Genomic DNA, 17,254 nt, shown 5'->3' with positions numbered 1-17,254 from the left:
CTGTTTGTGGAATGAAGAAATCTGTTATTATAGCAAAATGAAAAGAAAAAAGGAGTGGGGGCAAAGAAAAGAAAAGGTAAAACTAAACAAATTCTCATTTTCAGGCTAATTTGTGGAAGCACAAAGCCAGAGTAGTGCTGGGAGCAGAGTGGCTCTAAATTAGGGAGAAAATTAGGTAGTAAAACTGTGGTTTTACAGACCTGCTTTGTTTAAAATGGACATTTTCTGTTCTAAAAACTCTAGTATATAAACAGCTTTGCACTTCTCCCCTCCTTTGCAGCTTTCTTAGGATCGTAGTGAGGTTTTTAAAGATATTTCTAAGGTCAGAAGGTGGAGGTGTCTGGTAAAGTAAGTAGGTGGCAGTTGTCTGAATGTAATTTGATTGAATGCTGTATTGTCTGCTCATAGTTTTAGGGATATGGGTTGAGGCTCGAATGTCTGGCAGACTGAACATGCGGATAATGTATTATTATACTTCTTTCTTTCTCGCTCTCTCAATCTTGTGTTTTCTCTCCTTCTTGAGTACTGTAAATCCCTAAAGAATTGATGCAGCAGCAGTTCATTGGCACTCTTTCCTTTACCCCCTACTTCTGACTGATGACTTTAACAGAGAGGAGAAGAAAAGCAAAGCAGGAAAACATGGGAATGGTAGGTAGGAGTACATTGGGGGGGAAGCATGAAATGTGTAGGTCAAGATTGAAGAGGAGGGAGGCTGTAATGAGAGGAGCTGGAAGGAAAGTGGAAAAGTAAAAGAATGCAAGCTTGAGGAGTAACATGGGGAATTGAGTGGAGACGCACTGACTCGCGAGTGTGAGTATTTACCAGGATACTGATTGTTGTCCAAGTCCTGGCCTCCTCTCAGAGTGAATCCATATCCAGGCAAGCTGCCACTGGGGGTCCCGGCCGCTTTCAGCTCTTGGCTCAGCGTCAGGCCTTGCGTGACCACGTCTCTGTTACCGTTGAAGATCAATACTCTGCCTCCACGGTCCTCTCCTCCGAATGGACAGCCCACTGCCACGTCTAAGGGATGACACAAACACGTATGGTTTAGACATCAGCAGGGATAATGCCCCCCTGAGACAGAAGCAGAGGAAAACATGCAGGTAGAAGGAAAAGAGCTTGACCGTCCTTTACCTGCACTGGGGGATTATGTCAGCATGGTCATTTACCTCTTCTGTTATTTCCATTTATTTGACTTATCTTAAAATCTTGTTTATATCTTTTTCTGTCTGGGCACTGTTTGAGTTTGAGCTAAATGCTAACATCAGCATGCTAACTGGCTCACAACTTACTTTGTGTTCAGGATTAAACAATGCAGATATAGTATAATTAATTAGCAAGCTTTAGAGAGGCTAAAATGCATTTATTTAAATGTAAGTCCCTAGAGAAAGCCAGGCTATCTGTTTCCACCTGCGTCCGGTCTGTGAGTTTAGCTAATGTCTCCCGGCTCTACCTCAAAACTTGCCAAACAGATATGAGGGTGGTATCAATCTTCTCATCATTAACATACTTCAAGCACCTGTCCTGATATGAAAACGGCATGATTATTCTAGCATACAAACAGATTGACCTCTTGATGTCCAGATATTGCACTGTCCTGTATAAAAGTGACCCTCAGTACTGTAACTGTCCATACACCTCTAGACATCCTGTTTGTCTCCGGACCCCCTCTCTCTCTCAGCCTAAACAACTAGTTCCACATGAAGCAGATTGTGGGGTAGTGAGGATAAATGCAACCATGTGTGTGTGCAAGTGTATATATGAGCCTGTGCGTGCGCGCGTCTGTGTGTCTATGCGTGGGTATGTGTACATAACTGAATAGCTGTGCAAAAAAACATCTTACTTTAAGAAAAAAGTCTTCAAATAATGTGAAAGTCGCTTATGGGCATCGCTCAACAACTTCCCACACAATGCAGACATCCACAGCAAAACAGCAGAACACCCACTGTGATCACTGAGACCAAAACTATAGGAGATTGTGTCTCTCAGACAGGGACAGGCTGACACTGTGTGAGCAATGCAGGCAGCCTGAGAGGGTCGATCAAAAAATATAAAAAAAACAAAAAGAGCCATATGGCAAATTGAATTAGTTCAATTGTAACGTTTCTTTCTACAGCTGACATTGATGAAGCGATGAAGATGAGAAGAAATGTGTCTGGTTCTGCTTTTATGAAAACATTTGAAAAGGAGTGATGAGGTCTCTGCTATGTGCGAAGCAAGAGGCTCAGTGTCATCACAGACAGAAATGGTATCTGTCAGTGATTATGCAAACGAGGGCACAGGTAAACCCTGCTGAAAACCCTGGTCGCAATGTTTCTATGGTGACGCCATAACATAATGCTGAATAATTAAATAATTCCCAGACATGGACTCATTAGATTAACTCTCAACAAGTCTTCTCTCTACATGTCACATCAGCCCGCTCCATCTCCTCCTCAGAGACGGTCACATCCTGACAAACAGCCTGATGTGATTTACAGTCTGTTACAGGACAGAGAAAGCTTCAGTATTGATCCAATGGTTATTGATCTGATGGTTAAAGCATGTACGTAAAAGGGTGGGACACACATTAACGCAGGCTGTGTAGGAATGAATAAAACATAAATCAGCGGGATTGATGTCATATGAAGCCAAGATGTGCACCAGTTCAGTTATTTTTAAAGCAGCATTAAACATGCTATGGCTCTTTATGGAGCATTTGGTCAGCAGGCGGACTAGTTTGTGTGTGTGTGTGTGTGTGTGCGTGTGTGTGTGTGTGTGTGTGTCTTTGTTCAATCAATGTAAGGATAAAACAAACACATTGAAGAGGAATGAACACTGGGCTGCAGGACAGAAATTCCCAAATGATTTTATCTTAGGTCACATCTGGTGGGTTAAAAATAGCTCCAATCCACACACACTCGTACACACACATGGCCTTATCCATGATCATCACAGGAGGAAACAAGTTCACGCAGACAACCTTTCATCGCCACACTTCCTGATTGGCTGAAGAGCTTAAAGCCTTCTCAAGCAGCAGCATATGATAGGATTTCCTCCGTCCGAGACAAAACAGACCGAGAGGCACAGGAAACACATACAAAGATTTGTCTGTCATCGAGTTTACCTGGAAACAGCAGATGAACATAGGCAGACAAAGACAAGGGAAAGAGGTTCATGCACTCACACACAAAATAAATGAAAAGGATTCTGTTTAATTCTCCCATCTCCTTCTCATTTTCCTTTGTGTTATCGCTCTCATCTTGTATATATATTTAGATGAACTTCATCTGGCTCAATTTCCTTTTTATCTCGTCTTTCCCTTTTCTTCTCGGTCTCTATCTGGCTTTCATCCTCTCAACATACCATTGTATCCATCCTGGTTGACGTCTCCTAGCGGTGCTATAGCCGTGCCAAATCGCCCAAAGGTGTGCATGCCGGTGAGGGGAACAGGTTTGGAGAAAGTGAGCGGGGCCATCTGCAGGTACAGGTACACCCTCCCCACCTCTCTGGGCTTGCTCTCCATCTCCCTCTCCATGTAGAGGGGCGCCCCAACCAGCACATCGTCGGTCCTGGGAGCATAAACCGAAGTGTCAATGATTCTATTTACAAAAGAGAGTATGTGCCTAGGGTGACAAAGAAATGTTCTACCTACCCATCTCCATTAAGGTCAGTGACAGCCACTGAGTAACCAAAATAGGAGGCCATCTGAGAAATGGACAAGGAAAGGGCATACTTATTTTGTAAAACCAATCTACATTACATTACTTTATTTAAATGTATGTTCATGCCCATTCAAAATGAATGAACACCCATATCAGCAGTTTACATGCAGCCCTGCAATATGGCGCATAAAGTGATGCTCCTACCTGTTCCCCTGTGAAGTTCTGGATGAAGGTCAGATTGGTGGAGTTGATCATGACAACCTAAAAAAAACCGATAGACTGTCAGAAACACTACAGAGGGATAATGAAACACCAGACTTTTCCTTGAAGCACTTAAAGAGCAAACATGGCCAAGCAGTCTGACAAACAGGCACATGAAGAATGCAAAAAAAAAAATAGTCATAAACCGCATAAAAAAGCTTTTATTCTACTGAAAGCTCTTTTCTTTTTTTCCCAGCCCTCCCCCACCGTCATCATCTTTGTGCCTTTACCCTTTCCCCCCCTCATCTTTCCCTCTTTTCCCCCCCATTGTAACCCCGGTCGATGGAGAGACGGAGGGGGGAGGCTGAGAATTCCTTCATAAGACCTAAAATAACAACCACATGGAGACAGCCGGGGGCTACACGTACACACACAGGAGGACACACGTTGACCCAATCACAGATTTCTCAAACACATACTAAACCAGGATAGGCTTACGAACACAGACAGATGAGGATGTGCAAACACAAATATTAAAACACCAGCTCAAACGTTAACTTTCACGCAATCTGTTTGGTCAGATTGGTCACAGAGGAAACCTGATCAGAGTTGACAGCCACTTCAGTGCCAGGCCTCAAACATGGCCGCCCTGCATCTCTCATAATGCTCCCCCTACTGTGAGCTGCAAGCCCCCTCCTCCATGACACCTACAGTGCACTGTCTGTACAGGCTGGAGCACAATCGCACCACAATGTCCAGACATAAAACACACTGTTGCAAAGTGTGTGTGTGTGTGTGTGTGTGTGTGTGTGTGTGTGTGTGTGTGTGTGTGTGTGTGTGTGTGTGTGTGTGCGTGTGTGTGTGTGTGTGCTGTGTAAAGAGTTGCACTGCAGGTTAGGGTTAAGGGTCGTTTTTGTGTGGAGAAGGGTTAGTGGGGTTAGGTGGGGTCACCACCCTCCACATGCAGCGGAAGCTGTGCGTCATTAGGGAGGATTGACACTGTCAGCCCTGGGGACATGTTCCCATAAGAGAACACGAGACACACCACAGTCTACATGGAAACACATACAGTATGTCTCGCAGCTATGTAGATAATTCATACATATTTATGAGCACATTAAACGCTGAAATCCTATATGAAACACTAAAAGCAGATGCATCTAGAATACTTTATTCTCTGAGTGTGTGCCTTCACTGTATTTCTTATCTCACTCAGGTCATAGACTGCCACACATACATCATTTAAGAAATGTCAAGTTTATATATAGCATACAGATGGGGGGGGGGGAAACAGAAGTCAGATACTGAACAATGGAAGTTTCAGCAAAATCCACAAAAACAGCAAGTCCTTGGCATGGAGTCTACAAAGCTCTGGACAAATTCTGAAGGCATAAACAACATCCTTCCAAAATAAATTCCCTAATTTGCTGCCTTAATGATGGTGGTGGAGATCGTGTCGGACACAGCTAAATCTCCCATAAGTTTTCAACTGGGCTGATATCAGGGGGCTGCGCAGGCCATATATGATTCACATAATTCTTATATTTAATACTAGTATTTGTGTACTATAATGCAACGAATGTCAACTGTATGTAGCAATGGTTGCTGCTGGAATACCAAACTAACTTCTTTCATTCTGGATTTGCTTGTCAGTTCATACTTACATATCCAAAGTTCTGTGCTCCTCTTGGGACTCCGGCTAGCACTTCTGAGAAACACACAAACAAATAAAGACGTAAATTAGCATTTAAATGTGTGAGAAAGACAGACAGAGGTTTTTGTCAAAGGCCTGAACCCTCAAATCCCCTACCCAGCCCACCATGTCAGAAGGGCCAAGTGCTGCTGAGTGATTGGGTGCTCTGTGCTTGTGTATTGATTGATGAGTGCGGAGCTGTGGACTTATAGGGACGATCTGAGGGACCCACCCAGAGAGAGAAGACAGGGTCCCCCCTTTCCTTCCCTCCAGCTCTACCCAATAGGCTCAACCACAAGTCTATAAACCAGAACTTCCCAGCACCATCTTCACTCAGAAGTCCCAGCTAAGACCAGTTCCCCAGTCTGAAGGGGCTTTGGTAAACAAGACCACAACAAGTTTCGTGCCACAACACAACACATCACATCAACGGGCATGTGTAACCTCTTAAGGCTCACTTTAAGACCCCCTGACATGTGTTGTGCCGGAGGGGGTTCATATGTGGGGTTGGTATGGGGGTATGTAAACGCAAGTTGTCCCGTAAAGATCCCACTAAATGGTGATTAGCAAAGAGGCTCTGATAGACAGGAAATTATGAATGGGAAGCTGAAGCGGCGTTTGGGAGAGGAGGGTCTCATGTGTGTGACAGAGCTACAGAACAGTAAGTGTGTGGTGACAGTGTTTGAAGAAAAAGCAATAAAGAAAACAGTTAAAATAGTTTCAAAAACTGATGTAGCGTGACTGCGGTTGGACACATTTGATTTATTCATGTTTTCTTTAATAAAAGAGCTGAATCTTTTGTTTTGACTCATTTGTGGTGCTGAAAAATGGATGGCAAGTCACCAGAGTGTGTAGCGGAACAAATAAAACGACTTGTACATTTCTTTTCATCATAACTTTTAATATTCATTTTGGCAAAAATAACCCTATATGCAGTTTTCCCATCCTGCACATCTTTCATAAAGAAATCCTGTGTGTGCGTGCCTGTCTCTCATCCCACTCAATATTTCAAGCCCAGAAGAGATTCTGGACTCACTCTAGACCTGAAGAGGTCTGCCACTAATCATTCTAATCAGTCAAAATAGAGGAGAGGAAATCCCTTTATCAGCAGTTCCCGAAGTCCTGTCCCCTTAGGGTCACGACCCAGACATACAGAGACGGTTTTCATTACTGCCTCTGAGTTCAGACCAAGACACTGTCACGCAGCTGTCCACTCCCTATCCCTCACCCTGTAGCACCGCTCTCAGTGGTCCTGGCGCTCGAGAGCTTTAACAAAGTGTTGATGCTTTCAGACGTTGCAGGGTGCCTGCTGATGTTCTAAGTGAGGGATTCATCTGGTGCAGCATGTGGTTAGTTGTAATGAATTGTTGGCTTTCTCACCTTGTTCAGAGTCTCCTGTAAACTCCCCCACTGCCACAGAGTAACCTAGAGAGAAATTGGTTGCACATGATGACACACAGCCTTGGTGAAAACTCAGTATGCAATGCTCAGTGTAAACTGTGTGTGTAATGTAATGTGTGAAAGCTATTCAGATGAAAACGGTTTGTGTGTGTTTGTTTTGTAAATGCATGTTACCGAGGTAGCTGTCGTCGTGTGTGTCTTCAGCAGCTCGAGTGTGTTTCTCTCCTGGAACCCGTCTCAGCACTGCCTTCAGAGAGTAGCCGTTCAGTATCTCGGCTATCCCCGCTGTCATTACCTGACCTGCACAAACACACACACAGATAAATAGATAAAGAAAAACAAACACTCAGGGTGAGGGAAAAATAAGGGGTGAGGGTCACATCTGTTCACGGCCAGTGGTTTCAGCCCGGAGCACCGCTGCCCTTTGCTAAAGGAACCTGCTGCACGGAGCTAACGACACATGCAAGTCTTCCCTGAGGAGAACTAAAACACATCGTTGGCTGAGGAAAAGCCGGAAGATCCTACTTTGTTTCTCTTAAAGGAAAACGCCTGTCCTCTCCTCAGCAGGGATTCTGAATTATAGTTGAGCACACACAAACAACAATCTTCATCTGCTGCTGAACAAGAGGTCAAACAAACAAATTATTTTTATCTACGGCTGCCCTGAACCTTCCATAAATCCTCCTTAAAGTGTGAGCGCATGTGCACCGACAGGGAGGCAATGTGCCCTCTTAACCCTCCCTCCGACTCCTCTTTCGCCACCCTCCCTTTTCTTATCCCTCACTCCTTCACTATACGTTTATCTCCCAGAATAACACATCACTATATCAACTCATTATTAAACCTCTATCTGATTGATGAGACACCGTGTTACAAACTGTTAACACATAAGTCATTGCAGCTCATTTGAAGTGGCCTTTTTATCCAGAGATAACAAGAATGTATATAGAAGGGTTGAGTTTTTTATTAAGATGACTCAGGCTGAAGGCTGAAGATAATCGTTGTATATTAGAGCCCATAAAATCCAGGCTGAGTGCTTTTATAAACATTCGGAGGAAGTGTTTTAACTGGAGGCAGCCAGCCTTGCCACGCTGAGGGCAGAGCGTGTCCATTAGACTGTCTGTGATGCCTGCCAGTGCAGACTTATATGCTGGACATCTATTATTTAACCATATGAAATAAAAGCAGCGATGCCAAACAACAACCCAAAACCATAAAAACATAATAATTGTATAGCAGTTTTTAAATATCCATCACTGAGCCACTTTGGTCAATATCTAGCGAGAGCTGTTACGTGACGGATAGGGAGTTGAAAAGAAAGGAAAGAGAAATGAGTATGTGCAACTGATAAGTCAGTGTCTCTCTTCTCCCTGCGAACATCTGCAAAACTCCTCTAACACACACACACTGTCACACACCTGGGGTTGTGGGAGTAGCGCTACACTTCAGCAGCTGAACTCTGACACAATCTTGCTGTGTCTACACCTATTAAGAAGCTTCACCCCTCTACTCTACGATCTCTGCGTATTGAGCAGAAGATCCATCTTTCTTCTTCTCTCTCTGTCTGTGTCTGACCCCTCGAGTCTCATCTTTCTCTCCCTGCAGCAACTTGTTTCTGTCATCTCCTTAACAATCATCTAACGCTCGCGCTGTCCTCCCTGCTCTTTCTACTCTATCAGTCTTTACATTCTCGCCTGTCCTTCTCACCCCGACAGCCTCTTTCTCTCATTTAAAGTGTTTCAAGTCTCTCTGCACTTTATCAAGGGGCAGAGGGGCAGTACCTCCACACTCCATTACCCCCCGATCAGCTCATTATGGAACCCAAACACCCATTTCCTGTTACACTGTTACAGAAGGCGACATGGAGAAAAGGAGCGACCGAAGGAAAAAGTTAAGGAGAGCAGTGAGGAAAAAGAGACACAGTTCTTTCACCTTTTCCTGTGTAAGACTCCTGTAATGAAATTGCAGATTTGGCAAGTGTGTCTGAGCGCATGTGTGTGTATGTGGGCTGTTCTGACTGTTAAACTCATCTCCATTCTTTTTCTCTCATTTGATCACTTTCCCATTTATGAAATCATTGCAAGAAAGAAACCAAACACAGGCTTAGACACTGTGGCTGCAGTTACCTTGCCAGTAAAAGCTCCCAGGTCCTCCTACCACCAGCATTCCTTCCTGGAATAAATACAATTAGTGAGGGTTAGTCATGTGACATATGTTTGCGTCTGTTTCAAACTAGAGGGGGATAGAACTTGTGTAGATGTGTGTGCATGCACATTTTGAGTCCTGCTGTCATGCCTGTTGACATGCTGGGAAGAATGACAGCTTCCTGTACAGGAGGGTAGAGTTTGACCATGAGACAGAGGCCAAAGTTCACATTGACTATACATTAGAAGAATGTACGTGTGTGTGTGTGTGTGTGTGTGTGTGTGTGTGTGTGTGTGTGTGTGTGTGTGTGTGTGTGTGTGTGTGTGTGTGTGTGTGTGTATGGTCTATTGTGTTCAGAGGCAATGGGTCACATCATGAGTGGAGGCTCCTCTAGGGACAAACTTGCTCTCATCTTCCAAGTGTCCATAAATCTCAGAGGGGAGTCTCATGTTTTGAATAAACCCCTCTTCCTGTTCTCTGACGGGGGACAAGATGTGTGCAGGGGGTTGTCATGGTGAAAGAGTATGACTGTTGCAGCAATCTTTACCTTGGTGAAATCCACACTGAAGCCAGCCTGGCAAAACCCCTGTCCCTCTGGGTCTGGATCATCTGAAAACCACAAAAACATGCATTTCAAACACTGAAAAAAAGCATCTTATTAGTTCAAATGTTCCGGAACAAAGCACTCAACTAACTTTGAAGAGAGCGTTACAATCAGATAAAACGTTTTTACAACTGTAAAAAAATAAAGAAAACTCATTACTTGTTTCCATACAACTGTAGAATCACTGAGGTGTGTTTCTTCGCTGCGTTAAACTGTACATGAACACACAGAATGTATGTGCACATAATAAATTGTTCTACAGTTCAGAGGCACCCTGGGGTGAAGCTTAATGATGCGTAACAACACACATGCACATGTTAGCAAAGTTTGAGTTATTGTAATAGTCTGAGTGGTCGTAGATTATTAATGTTAAGATGAAGCGAAACAGCTGTTGGAGGCAGACAAATCTTACTTGCACACATAATAAAGAAATGCGTCCTCTCTGTTATTCCCCTTTTGAGAACAATTGAGTTTACAATGTGATTACTCTAGACGAGATTAGTCAGAACTAACATAAACACCAACATAGAGATCTTTGACAAGCTTCCATTACTAGAGGGAGGGTCAGTATGAAGTTTTTTTATGCAGAGCGGATGATGGAGTGGAGGATAAGGGCTGTGTTTGATCTGCTGTTTACGATGTGCCACCCGATAGCCTCCATTTCTCCTTATCGTACTCTGCTGGTGCCTCATATCGCTCTTAAGGGTGAGAGAGGTCGCAGGAAGAAAGTAGAAGAAAAAGATAAAAACTGGAGATGAAGAAGGGGAGGGGGCTAGGAAAATCCCATGAATCCCATTTACAGAACCCATGACAGAAAAATTATGACAGAGAGAGAAAATCAAGCCAACACGTTTACCAGTCTGCTAGCACTACAAAAATGCACATTTCCAGACATATAGGCTTTATTTGGGCAGTTTCTAAGAGATATTTGGCAAATACACTATGAGTCACAGAGTTTTGTCTTTAAAGGTGGGGTATGTCATTTTGGAGAAACCAGCTCGAGTGCGCTAGAATTTGAAAGTACATAACCGGAAAAAAATCTGCCTCTTCCTTCAGACTTCCTTACAGAGCCCCTCCTCCAACACACACGAACGCGCACATGACCAATGAGGGCACGAGATAAGTTTGTGCACGAGATGGAAGGCTGACAGGCAGGTAGGCCATCCAGTTATTTTAGCCGGGCCGGCTCAGATGATTGGTCGTGCTTTTTAAAGCCCCACGGCTTCCACAGATGACATTTTTTAAATGTATTTATTGTCAAAGCATTTAATATATTCATTGCTATCGGGATGTTAAGAGCATTCCATGGGATATAACAAAAAGTGTTTCTGAAATAAATTACATACCCCACCTTTAAAACATGCTATTAACAGTACATATGGAGTATTTCTTCAGTAGATATTAGTGTCAAGCACAACTGTTTACAGTGAAGCCAGTGGATTACCTTAAGTAACAGGCCGATTTTACAGGAATTAATTGTTTCAATATACATTTCAATGCTATAAACACAATATAATGAATGTTAATTATAGTAGTTTGGAGGAATGAATCTAAGAGACATATTCAACAAAACCTGAACAAATAAACTATCTCCATTGCTAGATCCCACCAGAGTAAGTGAGAAAGGTTTCGGGTAACTCCCCCTTTAAACTTGAGGCCTAGATATTGTGTTTTATAGGCTGACATAAAAATTGGTTTCACTGCTTTTAAACTTTATGCAATATTATGACTAAAACTCAGATGCAAGACACGGCATGTAAGGACAACGTCTGTTAAATCCCTGTATTCTGAATGCTATGGTTAATTTGTGGTCACAATGACAGCAGAGAGAGAAGCAGAAAAACAAAAGGAAGGGAAATTGGAAAGGAAAAGGGCGATGGAGACAGTTTGAGAGGGGGCTGAAGAGTGACTCACTGGTCCTGCAGGGTGAGTACTCTGCGTAGGCGCTGAAGTTCTGGACGGCAATATAGCAGGTTCCCACTGGTTCCTGCTCCCCGCTCATCAGTGTCCGCCAGTGGTAGAGAGGAGCACATGCCTGCACAACAAATAACACTGCTTTTCAGAGATGGCAAAAGTAAACACATCCTTTACTCAAGTAGAAGTGCAGATACTCGTGTTTAAAAATACTCTGGTAAAAGTAGAAGTACTGACTAAACTTCTTTACTCAAGTAAAAGTAAAGAAGTATGGGCTTCGAAATGTACTTAAGTAAAAAGTACCCATAACTACCATCTGTTTTAAAAAGTACCTGACCTCCCTTTATATTAATAGAACAATAATGTCACTGTTAGCTAACGATTTTTGATGAAAATGACAAAGTTCTCATTGGTCCCAGAAGACCAGAAAATGATGGATACATGGATCGTGTTCAAATCAATAGGCACGAAATGACTCTAAATAATAATGATCAAGCCACCAAACACAGATTAAAACTAAAGTAACGAACCTGTTTTGAAAATGTAAGAAGTAGAAAGTACAGGTATTTGTGTTACAAATGTAAGAAGTAGAAAGTACAGGTATTTGTGTTACAAATGTAAGAAGTAAAAGTAAAAAGTCGTCAGAAAAATAAGTAGTTGAGTAAAGTACTGATAGTATTTGTATTCCACTACTTCCCACCTCTGCTGCTGTTTAAAGAAATACTGACTTAGAAAAGCCCCAAAATGTGTCTGTAAATTGTCATTTCCATGCATGTATGATACAGGTGCATTATATCTGATATCAGATGATGCCATGTTCACTCACCACCACTTTCCCTTTGTGTGTCCTGATAGAGGCTCCAAACCACTGGTGAGACTTGAACTCCACAGGCTCCCTGGTGCCGTTTACCTTTATCATTCTGTTATCTGGAAAGAGAGACGGAGACCAAGGCGAAGTGGAAAAGACATAAAGAAGAGAATGAAAGAGACATTTCATAATGACGCCAGTAAAAGCTGATATTGACTGTGGTAATGTGGATACAGGCCTGAAGCTCTGCCCGAGTAAGTGGAAAGCATTTGTCCTTGATAAGCAAGAACAAACAGCCACAGTTAAACAGGCCTATAACAAACATCAAAACACCATTTGCCCCCCGAGAAACAGACATTTGTCAGGATGCTGGGGGCTTTTATTTTTCAGTCAAAGCTTTTCCTATAAAAAGTAACAACACTTACTCTCTAACTGGTTGCTACACACACACATATACTCAGACACACACACAAGCATTTCCCAGCCGACTAACAATAAAGTGTCAGTATGGGTGTGAGTGCATGTGTGTCTTTTCTCTGTTGTAGATATTTTCCAGCGTTATTAAAGACCAGCTGGGTCTCTTTAGAGCCGTGCAGACCCCTCCACATTAAACATCTTCCCTTGGCACATACACACACACTTCAATACGCAAATACACACACACACATACAAGCATATTGCATAGAGGCAGGTGTACAGTGGAGGTTAATAAAAACGTTTACTCACAATCAGTCTATTTCTGAATAGGTTTCTTGCCCACATTAATCATTTACATAATAAAAAGTAGACATTTCCTACTTCCAGTGTGTGTGTTTTTTTTATTTGTAAGAAGAATCGGGACTATATTGAATAAGAAAGCCCATCATTATCATCATAACTTCAATCTACAGGTTAAAGAACCAGACTCAATGCTGGAAGGAAGTTATTTTCTCACTATTTGGAAATTGTGGGTAAAGTTAGTGAATGAGAAATAATGTATTAGACAAGACTGACTTTAATGTGAAGCTCTCCGATTTGTGTCTGAATGAGAAGTAGATATATGAGAAAAGAGCAAGATTGCTTCGAGTTTCTATGAAGAAATTGTAAAAACAGTTGGGTTTATTTCTCTAAATAATGATATGATTAATGCATGTATCTATTTCTTTTTTAAGCTGATTTAATAGCAATGGATCAGCAAGAAGTAACAAAACACCAGGTTTGTTTATACTTTAATCATGGACATGCAATCACTATCACCATATCAAGCTCTTTCTCAACCCCCCCCCCCCCACTACACTGGCATGACTTGACACATCTGCATAACGTCACTGAAGCCACACACACACATGCACACACACACACACAGGTTCATACACATACTCAGGCACATGTGAGGCTGATGTATGGATATACAGTGCACACATATGTTCACCACTTGTGCTGATATCTTCTGAGGGTATATGTGTCTCCTTGTCTGGTTTATACCTGCAATAAAAGGTCTGCTGTAACTTTAGAAACATCCACCGTGGCCACTGTCATCAATCACCAACCTACTCTAGTGAATACACATGCACATGACAACGCTCACATTGGTTCCCTTTATGTTTATTCTTATAGCCCCCAAACCTGACATTTGTCTCCAAACCCTTAACACTCAAACTAAGCCCTTCGGTGAAAATAACACATAATTAACTTTAAGGAGAGCCAAGAAAATAGTCCTCACTGAGGTCTACCCTCATCTGCATGGAGCCTTGCTTTAGTTCAGGATGAACAATAAGGTCCTCAGCTGATCGGCTATCAGCTGCTTCATTTATGCTTCAGAAGCTCATTGATACATCAGCTGAATGGGAAGCACTAGCTATCATCCAATCGTATTCATAGATGTTTAATAGCGGTGGATATAACAGTTTTCTTGTGATGTCCTCATGCCAGTATCTCTGCTGCAGCTCCACCCAAAGCCAACAGCTCTAAACTAAGACTTGACCTTCTGATACTGTCAACTCTGTTACAATATAATGCTCTTGATATGCTTCCAACTTTATCCGAGTTCTGTTTACAGAGTATGCTTTGCATCTTAAATTCTTGTAGATCCAAGGTTACATGTGCAACAAAAAGTCTGTTTCTCTTCCATCTCTCTTATTGTGGTCCTCACAAAGATGATAGAAGTTTAATACGGAAAGAGACTGAAAGACTAAGAGAGAGGGAGATAGATGGATGGAGACCGAGAGAGGGTTGGGGAAAGGAGACAGGGATTCTTTTTTTTAAATCTAATAAAAAACAGACCTCACCCAATCCCCCTTTCCTCTGAAGGGGAACTAAATTCCCATGTGTGTACAGTTTACCCCCCCTCTTCTTTCTCGCTTTCTCCCTTGTTCTCTCTCTCTACCTTGTGCGCACACACTCACTACTCGATGGAAAAGCGTGCATCAGAGACATCAGAAGCACAAACATAGGCTGATTACACAGTTAACCTTGATGATAATATATTGAAAACCATAATCAACATGATGTAAGTTTGTACCAGTAAACCCGCCAGCCACCTTTTTCTGTTAGATGAAGCTGATGAGACCCACATGTCTTATCTCTCTTATTCATGCAACAGCAAATGTGCAAACTCATACACACACATACCAGAAACACAGGTTCATAAAGCCAATGGTTCCAAATGTAGGAACAAATGGGGCCTGGCTTTAAAAGGATCCCCTCAGACCTCAGAGACATGAACACATGGTACATTTCCTTTTTGTTCACTAAAAAAGTTATTCCTTTCCATGCCCTACAAGACAACCCCTGTACAACAGGAGTTTACAGACCATGATTATATCCAGAGGGGCCTGCAGGAGGTCTGTCATGAATTTATTTTGATCCGTGACATGAAAAAATGTAAAGAGCTTTCAAGTTACTTACTGGAACCATCAAAAGGTATCTGTCTGCAGCTGTCTGGATGTCCAGGCCAGGGGCAGTAGTAGACGGCCCCAGCCTCCACAATACCAGGCTGAGAGGTGTTTGCCTTGGGAGCCCCAACCAACACACTGATCCTGTTGAAAAAAAAGGAAACCCAAGGTACATGCAAGACATGCAGGAAAGTTTATATATGCAAACTTGTATACAAAAAGCACAATTTCATCCATTTCTGTTTGTATACTTCTGTTTTGCTCTGTGTGGTGGACATTTGAACCATTGCTTAGCCTGTCCTACTTCAGAGAATAAAGCAGCATTGATTTTTCATCTAAGTTAAAGTTTTCACCTCACATAATTGAAATTCTATTCTTTTGAGCAGAGGTTTTTGCAGGTTATATTAGAAGTGGAGGTATTGTGTAATCAGGACCCTGATGGGACAACCTAAGTCCTGAAACTCACGTGTTGCTGTCGGAGGAAGCTTGGTAGAAGTCCACAGAATAGCCAAAATAACTTCCATCGGGTCCCTTGTAAACCGAAGGATGCTCTGCGTAAAGGTTAAAACTCCCAACTCCATTTAGCACCGACAGCAGCCCGAGAACAAACATCCCAGCGCAGGAAACACAGTCCCAGACACGCTCCATCCCCGAAGAACACCAAGGAGCGCACTATTCCAGAAAAATGAGAGGGAACAGGGAGAAAGCAGAAGAGAGGGAGAAAGAGCGAGAGACAGAGATGGTTTCCTCCGTGCAGGTGAGGTTTGTCCTAGTTTAAGCGCGCCAACTTGCTGTCACTGCTCTCCCCCAAAAATGCCTCCTGACACCCTGAAACCACCAGGTCTGCCCAGAGTCTCAAGACTACACACAGCCGCGCCCCCGCCCTCTGCTTAAAACTTTACCCCCTACACACACACAGACACACACTCACACACACACTCAGACCACATCTGAGCGCGCAACGGGACGGGCGCGTCACCGCTCCTTTTATGGCAGAGACAGATTTTCTGCAGCGAATTGTGAGTTTCACACAGAAACAATAAATAAGATTAAATGAGATTAACAGTCACCATGTCAAATGAGTGCAGAATTATACACAGAAAGCACAAACATGCAAAGAGTTGTACTTCATATATTACCTTACACCACTTTGTTAAACCATACCAGTTATTTGTACTTTGATTATTATTATCATTATTATTTTAATTTTTTTCTTGATTTTATTTTTTATTTTATTGATCTGTGTGAATCTTTGCTATCCTGTTTTTTCACGTTTACCCTGTTGCTGCTTTGTACAACTGCATTTCCCCACGGGGATTAATAAAGGTCCATTTTATCTTATCTTATCTCTTAAAACACAAACAGTGATGCATTTCTTCAGTTTGGCATAATCTGATGTAGTTGTGTCGGTAGGTTTAATTAATATGTCGATTTACAGCAGAAATCTCTTGAGCTGTGTAAGTTTATGCAGTTTTGGCCCGCTTATCGTTTCACTCAACACCAGGCGATATTCCCACTAACTAAACCTCCGAGGAAACATACTTCTCTTGTGCTGAAAATAATATCGTGCAATGAAAAACAGTTTGAAGAGGTGACGGGCGAGACCAGACTATACAAAAATGTCTTATCAAAAAGATCGATCTAATCGTGTGCAGGGCAGAGAAAAATAGGAGAATGTCCCACACACTTTGAGCCAAACTCTCAAGCTGCTGTTTATCATTGTGGGGAGTTTGTTTTAATTAAACTAAGCTTTACAGGCACATATGATTAGTGCTGAATTAAACTCCACTGCCAGTCTCAGTGTAGTAAAGTGCAGTGGAGCAGCACAGTGTGTTTTCTGTCAGGAGAGTTGATAAGAACCAGGTGAGAAGGTGAGGTAAAGAGTGAATGAGGAGAACCCAAACTTTGACCTGCCAGATGGAGAAGTTTCTCACATCCCTCTACCTGCTCTGCTCCTACAACACACATCCA

General features: G+C 42.5%; 1 protein-coding gene across 1 annotated transcript in view; it reads right to left on the bottom strand.

The window, feature by feature from the left end:
* The window catches only part of itga8 (integrin, alpha 8), a 39,161-nt gene extending 23,003 nt beyond the window's left edge, over window positions 1–16,158 (bottom strand). The window contains exons 1-13 of the mRNA XM_034127355.1: window positions 15,750–16,158; window positions 15,297–15,427; window positions 12,429–12,529; window positions 11,603–11,723; window positions 9,632–9,693; window positions 9,066–9,111; window positions 7,114–7,239; window positions 6,919–6,963; window positions 5,510–5,553; window positions 3,849–3,905; window positions 3,635–3,687; window positions 3,346–3,551; window positions 823–1,020 (exon numbers count right to left, since the gene is read on the bottom strand). Coding sequence (XP_033983246.1) covers window positions 823–1,020; window positions 3,346–3,551; window positions 3,635–3,687; window positions 3,849–3,905; window positions 5,510–5,553; window positions 6,919–6,963; window positions 7,114–7,239; window positions 9,066–9,111; window positions 9,632–9,693; window positions 11,603–11,723; window positions 12,429–12,529; window positions 15,297–15,427; window positions 15,750–15,931 — 1,372 coding nt within the window. The 5' untranslated portion in view covers window positions 15,932–16,158. The remainder of the gene's footprint in view (window positions 1–822; window positions 1,021–3,345; window positions 3,552–3,634; window positions 3,688–3,848; window positions 3,906–5,509; window positions 5,554–6,918; window positions 6,964–7,113; window positions 7,240–9,065; window positions 9,112–9,631; window positions 9,694–11,602; window positions 11,724–12,428; window positions 12,530–15,296; window positions 15,428–15,749) is intronic.
* Between the last annotated feature and the right edge of the window lie 1,096 nt (window positions 16,159–17,254).

The sequence above is a fragment of the Trematomus bernacchii genome, unplaced genomic scaffold (assembly GCF_902827165.1).
Source record: "Trematomus bernacchii unplaced genomic scaffold, fTreBer1.1, whole genome shotgun sequence".
Classification (NCBI taxonomy): domain Eukaryota; kingdom Metazoa; phylum Chordata; class Actinopteri; order Perciformes; family Nototheniidae; genus Trematomus; species Trematomus bernacchii.
This window is presented reverse-complemented; position numbering and strand designations above follow the sequence as displayed.